General features: G+C 44.5%; 1 protein-coding gene across 10 annotated transcripts; it reads left to right on the top strand.

Annotated features, from left to right (window-relative positions):
• The first annotated feature begins 15 nt into the window (after positions 1 to 15).
• nab2 (NGFI-A binding protein 2 (EGR1 binding protein 2)) lies at positions 16 to 8,259 on the top strand. 10 transcript variants are annotated; one of them, XM_040029305.1, is made up of 8 exons: positions 16 to 1,024; positions 1,285 to 1,389; positions 1,615 to 2,574; positions 2,719 to 2,852; positions 3,622 to 3,673; positions 3,755 to 3,869; positions 4,029 to 4,226; positions 6,670 to 8,259. In XM_040029305.1, the coding sequence occupies exons 3-8, from the start codon at positions 1,663 to 1,665 to the stop codon at positions 6,765 to 6,767; spliced, it is 1,509 nt and encodes a 502-aa protein (XP_039885239.1). In that variant the 5' UTR covers positions 16 to 1,024; positions 1,285 to 1,389; positions 1,615 to 1,662; the 3' UTR covers positions 6,768 to 8,259. The 10 variants fall into 10 exon arrangements, with proteins under 10 accessions (XP_039885239.1, XP_039885238.1, XP_039885241.1 ...); XM_040029304.1 differs by having other exon boundaries at positions 16 to 1,084; XM_040029307.1 differs by having other exon boundaries at positions 16 to 1,092.
• The last annotated feature ends 300 nt before the right edge of the window (positions 8,260 to 8,559 follow it).

Here is an 8,559-nt window from a genome sequence, read left to right as displayed (position 1 = left end):
CCTCTTCGCGGTTTGCGCGCGGTTAAAACACAACAGCGGGACTCTGCTGCCATCTAATGTTTCGGGAAAAGCTGACCGTAAACGGCTAACTTTAGAAATGCGGGCTAAGAAACCCAGCAACCCCACGCCGAGGTGTTTTTACGTGAGTTTTTAGTTCATAGTAGCCTGCTAATCAAATTCGGGGGGAAATGGATAACACATTTTCCTTAATACTAAGATTTGTTAGAAGCCCACGCTTAATGACCACGATGCTTTGGTCTGGCTTATTTTTTCAGACTCCATCTTATGCTCACAGTAAAAGGGTAATTGGGTTGTTATTTGTAACATATGAATAAATCCCTTATTTCTAAAGTGCGTGGTGTAGATGTACCTAAAGGCCACTTAAAACTGCAAATGGATAGGCACACAATACATATCTTACAGGCCATCACTGTACAATAGAACAATCACGTAAAATGTGACAAAAAAAGGATTGGAGATGCTGGTGTTGGACTTTGAACTTCTTTGGAGATACTGTTAGTGAATTTAAAGCCACGGTTTGGTGACTTGGTCCTTTACTCTTTCAAACAAAACAAAACAAAATACAATACTAGCATTTAAAAACTGCTGGAGCTTCACCCACTCTACCACCTCCTACATAAAATGGGGGGAAATAACAGAACTGGTCTTCAGTAAAAATCCACATCTGTCACGTCAGTTTATTATCTATAGAGGTTTGTATAGTGTATAGCTGGCTGCTTGTTTTGGGAGTCTCTGACATAGTAAAACGGTGGGAACCCCCTAAAGCTTCTGCATAAAGGACTAATCTTGAAGACGCAGAGGGTTAATTTCAAGCCCCCACCACCACCACCCACATCTCCAATTTGAAAGCCGCCTCTCTACCGGGAGAGGAAGGCTCTTTTTCGGTCAGATGGCGTGCTGCAGTCCGCCCCCGTCATTCTCCAGCCCACACAGACAGCAAAAAGGCAGCCAGCAACCAATACGGTGCGCCGGAGGAGGATTTCTGCCAGTGATTTCAGACGAGGTAAGATACGCAAAGGGGATTTACTACGCCAATCTGCGCCGAGGAAGCTGTCGGCAATAGGTAAGACGGTAAGAAACGAATGGGATAATAACTGCGTCGTCTTTGGGTGCTCGCCTCTTAACATCTGGATAGTAAACAATTACCTCCAGTCGATGGCTTTATTTGAAATGGAGCCAAAAAAACGAGTGTTTTCACTTTAGTGCAGTCTGAATGCGGTTCTGTCTGTGATCAGGAGATTTTAGTTTTATTTCTTTTGTCAGTATTGCTCTGGCAGATCCGACCCGTGACATCGGTGGCTGGAGCGACACCCTTGCTAAATTACGCCGGTTTCCTCTTTACACATCTGTAAACCTGACCAAAAGAAGGTAAGAAAAAAAGCGATTTATGTGTATTCAAAGATTAAGTCATGAAAAATATAATGAGTAGATGGGAGCTTATTCTGCCCCAAGGGATGCTTAAACTTGCTTTTGTTTATCAGTTTTTATTATTTGACTATATTTGTATTTTGTATTCTGTATATACTAGGTGTGGTCCAGATGCCAAAGTCTTTATCTAAATAATTAACTTGTACAGGATTTCTCCATCTGCAGGTTCATGTCTTTCCTTTCTCCTGCCTAAACTTTCCAGTGCTGTGTGCCATGTCTCTGCCACGCACACTTGGTGAGTTGCAGCTGTATCGGGTCCTCCAGAGGGCCAACCTGCTGGCCTACTATGAAACCTTTATCCAGCAGGGTGGTGACGATGTCCAGCAGCTCTGCGAGGCAGCGGAGGAGGAGTTCCTGGAGATCATGGCACTAGTTGGCATGGCCACCAAGCCACTGCATGTGCGTAGGCTGCAAAAGGCCCTCCGAGACTGGGCGGCGAACCCTGCCCTTTTCAGCCAGCCTGTTGCTAATGTTCCTCTTGGGGGCATCCCGCTCTTTAAAGTTGATGGCACTGGCACAAGTGGATCAGCTGGCGGGCCCAGAAAGTCTGTGAGTAATGGGCAGCCAGGATCCCCCTGTGAGAGAGAGGATCGGATGTGCCTTACACCAATGCACAGCGGGAGTCCAAGAAGCCCCTGTTCCCAGGCCTCTCCACAGCCCCCAGACACACACTACAGGGAAAAACTTTCTCCTATGGATCCACACTGGCTCAGCCCAGAGCATGATGGGAACTGCACTTTGGGTTCTGCACCTGGAACAGAAGAGGAGCCATCCAGCCCACCTCTACTGTCAACATGTCCTCCCGGTCCTTCCACGTCTCCGAGCCCCTCTGCATCTTTCACCCCGGCAGCTCCGTCTGCCTGGCCCGGAGGACAGCTGGATGGGGAGACAGCGAGGGCCGTGGTGGAGACTGTGGAGAGGCTCCTCACGACCCTGCCTAGGTCAGATCCTGCAGAGGTGAAGACTTTGCTGAGGATGAATAAGAAGATGGCAAAGACTGTGGGACACATCTTCAGAATGGGGTCCCAGGACGTGAACAAGGAAGAGGAGATCCGGAAATACAGTCTTATTTATGGGCGCTTTGACTCCAAGAGGAGGGAAGGCAAGCAACTCACACATCATGAGGTAAAAGCATCAAATCGAAGAAGATTTTAATGCATCGCAACACATTTTATACCTGATTAAAGCTGCATTTCATACCAGAGTGCAGCTTTAATCAAATGTCAATCAGTGTCCATCCCTTCTTCACTCAGTGTTTTTCCTTCTCAGCTGATCATCAATGAAGCTGCAGCCCAGTTCTGCATGCGTGACAATGCCCTTTTGCTGAGACGGGTGGAGCTCTTTTCTCTGGCTCGGCAGGTGGCGAGAAAATGTGCCTACACCTCCACGCTAAAGCATGCAAGGTAAGAAGATGCCTGCAGAGAAGAGCAAAACACCTCACGCCTGCTGTGTTTTAATGGAGCTTGTGTACCAAGAAAGAAAAAGAACTGTTACAGAATCAGGAGTGTAGCTTGAAAGATCCATAAAGACCAGATCATTCGCAGCAGTGAATACAATGGTTATTTCAGACAGGAGACAGGAGCATCATGTGAAAAAACTTGAATGAAATGATTTTATAGTTTGTGTTCAGCATGTTCAACAGGTGATTTATGTGAGTCATCAACCAACCAGTGGATTCATTTTCAGAGTGAACCTAGTTCACGTCTCAGTGGGAATCAAACTCCGACCTCTGTACTGTTAGTTAAATGAGCCAACTTTTGAGCCGTTGCAAGAGTACACAAATACTACTTGTGTTTGTTAACCTGCACAGAACATTTACATATGTTTCTCGTGCGGGGCAAACAGAATGAGTCAGTGTACACAAACCATAACTAAACAGGAGTGGTTTTGTAATTATATTTCAGTTTTTCAGCATCATAATTTATTATACTCGATTGTTGATGATTGAAAAATAGATACCAAGTTCACAGTCTGCTCATCTAACAATAGACACCTTTTACTTACACATAAAAATTTTTTTTTTTACTTATTCACAGTGAAAAAAATCCTTTGTCTTGATTTTGCAGTGTTCATTTATTAGCTTTCTCTGTGGGTAGAATCCTCACCTCTGTGAGGGGTGAAACCATGTGCTTTTCATACTCATTTGCCGCCACTGTGTCCCCCCCACTGCAGGACGAACGCGGACGAGAGCAGCCTTCTGCCCCAGAAGAGAGCGAGGCTCGAGGTGAGTGTCGGGTGCACTGGCAGTCATCTGAAGTGGTTCATCAGCACCGAACTGACATGTTGCTTGTGTGATGTATCTTAGGGAGTCGTGCCCGAGAGTGTGTCATCACTCCTCGGAGTGGAGGGATCCGAGAGTTTGACTCAGAGGGCAGATGACGACAGCTTATCTGCAGAAAGCCTGGACAGTGTATCACATGGTAAAAAACAGAAGAATCAGACTGATGTTAGCAAAAAAAATTGTAAAGTAATAAAACCTGTTTGTTTTGCGGGGTTTTTGCACTGATCTGTCAAAGTGTTTGTTTTTATAAAAACTCTTTAAAGGCAGCAATAAAACCCAGATCTGTCTGTTCTGGTAGACATGGGCTCCCAGTGCAACCAGTCTCCATCTCCCCGTCCTCACACTGACACCTCCAACCCCGCCAGCTGGAGTCGCCACCTCATACAGCAAACGCTCATGGACGAAGGGCTGAGACTGGCTCGCATGGTGTCACATGACCGGGCGGGAAAGATCAGCCTAGGTTCAGACGGAGCTCACGCCACAGGTGACAATTCAAGTAATGACCTACAAGTATTATGTATTTGAAACTGCACAGAGAATAAAGGAAATTTTGTGATATTTGCCCAGTTTTGTACCAGTTAAAGAGGAGATTGACATTTTGAGTGACACATTTATTTACTTTCTTCCTTTTTTTTATTAATTAATCCACTTTCATGTGGCGAGCAGGAAGGTATGGGTGCCAGTTAGCACATTCACCAATTAATTTGTTTTTGTCCTGTTTGCTCATTTATATTCATCACAGAGAGGTGAGAGAGGCATCTACATGTTCCTCTAAGTATAAACCAAAACATTAAATTAAAAAATAAATAAAATGCCAAACTCCTGCTTGATCTTGTGAGTACACAGACAATAAAATAAAAAACAGAAGATGATGGTGGTGGTGGGGTTGAATTGAAAATGACAGACAGAGACTCCCTAACCTCTCCTAACAATGAATATTTTAAAGCTCTACAGTTTGAACTCTAGTGAGTCACAATCTCTCCGAGGTGCCTCCCACCATGCGCATCTGAACTTCAGCAGACTGTAAATTAGAGAGGATAGAAGTTAGAAGGGGAAACAGAAGGAGGTGGAGAGCGATATATAGAGAGGAAAAGAGTCGGAGGGGGGAAGCTGGTTGGGGGGGCTGCTACACTGTTATAGCACTTCTTTAATACCCTGTTAGTGAAGCGTTTTTTCTGATGCATCACAGTTTCTCGCAGAAAAAGAAAAGAAGGAGGGAAAAAAAGTGATCTGGGCAAGTTAGTCATTCTGGGCTGTGATAGCCATCTGAAGAGATGAGGCGAGGAGGAGAAGGAAGCCAGTAAAGACATGAGGGGGTGGGGAGGGGGGGAGGGGAGGGGGGGATAGGAAGTACTCTGTGGGCGGCAGAATCGGACCCCCCCCCCCCGACTCTCAGCAGCTACTGACGTCAGAGTGTGTTAGGTGCGTGGGCTGAAGGGCGGGATGGATGGGGCGTGGGGGCGAAAGAGTGGGAGGTAATTGGAGGGGCGTTGCATTGACTCACCAAGCGACAGTGTACAAAAATAAAAACCTGTGGGCAGGGAAATGGCACAGTCTTTTTTATACATCTTCTCCCTCTACCAAAAGGACTGCGGAAACAAAAAAAAATGACATATGTTTCATCTCTGGCACAGATCTCACTCACTTTGTCGTTTTTCTCTCTCTCTCCCTGTCGCTCGCTCACTCGTCCAAGTTTCCTTCTTGTGTTTCGCTCATTAATCAGAACTTTCTCTCACTTCCCCTCAACGTCACTGGCTTCTTTCTGCTTTCTTATCTTTTGCTGTCGTCTTATCTAGTCAGGATATGGGTTCACATACTCCATTACATGTATATAATTTATTTTTAAATCCTCACGATGATACAATATTTTACTGATGGTGTGATTTTTTTCTCTCTCATATTAAAAATAATGCTGTTTATGTCTTATGCAGACATGCACACACACTCCGAGGAGCAAGTAAATGAAATAGATTTACGAGTGTGTTTACGTCTTCGGCTCGCTACAAAAACACGGTGATCATCGGCCTCTTCTGTCTTTATTTTTTCATGTCTTTTCTGTCTTGCTCACTTGATTTGCTGACTTCATCGCTGCTTTATTACCAGCCAAAAAATAATAATTCAACTCAGTCTATCTCTGTCTGTGCAACTCTGGAGACATTTTGTTATTGAGCTGCTCGGTCATACAAACCGTGATGACTTCACTCCATGTGGGAGAACTTCTTGGTGAATTCCCCAAACGGCTTTTTAAACGCCCTTAATCACTAGTTGAATCTTGATTGCTGTGCTCCTAACTCATACTCATCCGTGTGACATCTGCCTGTCTTTTGTTAAAGTGATGTGCTGTTGATTCTAACCGAGCCTCAACCTTTACGTCAATCAGGAAAATTCAGGCAATCTGAATAAATCTATTCCTCCAAAAACCAACTGTTTTGGATTGGAGTTGTTTTTAACGCTCTGTGCTTTTTATGTACTTGCTGATCAGCAAGGGCATTAAAACTGGGAAAACATCCCTGATCCGTCACGGTGTGAACCTGTAGGAGTATCATGTGGAGTCAAGAGCTGTGACTTAAGCAGCAGGTTTGTTTGGATCCAGTGGGTTTCCCCCATGAATCATGTGTTTTTCCCATGAATGCTCAGTTAGATTGGAATCTGTGGAGTATGGCTATCAGACCAGCACCTCTGAGTTTTTCCTATAGTAATTCCTGATCCCTTTTTACAGCGTGTTGGGTTCGGGGTGTCACACTTGGTCTGCATCACTGTTTAGTCAGTCGGTGCTTGTCAAAGTAGCATCTACATGAATGCTTAGACACAAAAGTTTTCCAGCAGATCACCAGATTGTATTGACGTGATCACTGGTATTCACTTCATCTGTCAGAGGTTATTTAATGTTGGGGCTGACTGGTGTACTTTCCTCTCTTCAAATTTGCATCTCTCCACAGACCATGACATTAAAGTGGAGAGGCAGAGCTCGATAGCAACGTGCAGGAGCAGTAGCCCTTGTGTCACCAAAGATGACTCCAACCACCGAGGGAAATGAAACCTTCAGGAGCTTATCAGGGAACTCAAACGTTGCCCTGCCACTGAGCTCCAATCAGAGACTTGTAAACAGGCCACGTTTACTTCACTGACATCTGATGGAGAGGAAGACTCTTACTGACTTCAAGCCAGTACAGGAAATGTGAGAAATTACCAGCAACTGATATTATAAATCTGCAGTGACTTCTGAATCCTGAGGTTGTGAATGAAGTTGAAAATGTTTTTGATTTTATATTCAGTGAATACACAGGGAAGACAGGGGAGACTCCTTTTGTTGTTTTATTTTTTAACACATGGACAAAATGTCCCACAGATTTGAGCTGATATAAGAAAAAAAATGCTCAAAAAAAGAACTGAATTACTTTGTTGTGATCATTGCTGTGTGTTGGATGTGCCACCTGCTTGAGACAAAACGGGCTCACCACAGCAGGGGGCACTGCAACTTTGGAAACTAATCCTCCAGTTCCTCCGCACTGAGCGACTCGTTGTAGTTGTGTTTAGCAGAGGTACTTAATAACACTTGCAACAAGTTAGAGCATAAAAGCAGTAGGATTAACCCCCCCTGAAGCTCCTCACTCTCAGGAAACAGACGGATGTTCTGGTGTTAAAGACAGAATATTTTTAAGAGAGACTTTGGGGGAACATGTTTTCATCCAGATTGCATGCAGGCAAACCCAGCTATGAGGACGAGATGCCTTTTGTCTTTTGCTGCATCAGCTTACATCCCATCAGATTTAAAAAGCAAACAAAAAATAAAAACACACCTCGCTCACAACTTTCTGTTGCACACATGGTTGAAGTGATGATGGTGCAACATTTCGTCCTCTTTCATTATGTGAAAGTGTACACAGAGCACTGTTTCTAAGCTGCGTGGCATGAAACAGGAGCGGTGTAGACTGTGAAATCAGCTTTCAGGGTTGGTTACAGCGTCTCGCTCGAGGTTCCTTCAGCGGGGGGAAGAATTCGGCTTTGAGCTCAGCTGCTCCTCTCTGTCATCTGCAGTTTAATCTCGTGCACTAAAGGCACCATTGTACAGCCTTTGAAAAACCTACATTCAAAACTAAGTTGTAAGATTTATAATTTTTTTTTTATGGATTGGATTTTTTTTGTAGGTGTACTGGAAACACACTATGGCAGTTTGTCTTTGGGATGATATTTTTTGTAGTCATAGATTAACGAGGTGAACCGTATGTCAGTTCTTCTGTGATCTGAGGCACATACCTAATCTCACATTAGGAGAATTAAAACACAGGCAGGAATTTACGGAGAGAAATCTACTGGAGCTTGAGCATCTCGTACAAGCGAAATCAACCTCTGGGCCCCACACAGGGTGTTAAAATGTGTAACAGTCTTATGATTTTGTATTCTAATCTCAGAGTATGCCCGTGAGGGAGGCCGCTGTGCATCATTACACCTGCTCGTCTCTTCAGTTCATTGTTGCAAACAGATTATTTATTTTGTTAGATCTCAATAAATGTTATTTTACTGATTAAGGCTACAGTGTGTTGCATCGTTTTCCACAAAGACTCAGTTGTTTCTTGGCAGCTCTTGTTTGAGCAAGAGGCTGCGGGAGCTGCGTCACAAAGCCAGCAACACCTCTGCTGTCGTCTTGTTAGCTGCACTGACGCTCCGCATCAAGCCTCGATGCCGGCATGACTCACCTGTGCCAGTGATGTCAACACTGCTCCTCCACGCGGCTGTTTTTCACCAGAGACCACACAGACACAAGAATCAGACCACCCGGAGGGATCAGCTTCGCTATTTTCAATTATTTTGAGGTTCATTGCTGTAAC

Source organism: Simochromis diagramma, unplaced genomic scaffold (assembly GCF_900408965.1).
Source record: "Simochromis diagramma unplaced genomic scaffold, fSimDia1.1 OVJJ01000483.1, whole genome shotgun sequence".
Lineage (NCBI taxonomy): Eukaryota > Metazoa > Chordata > Actinopteri > Cichliformes > Cichlidae > Simochromis > Simochromis diagramma.
This window is presented reverse-complemented; position numbering and strand designations above follow the sequence as displayed.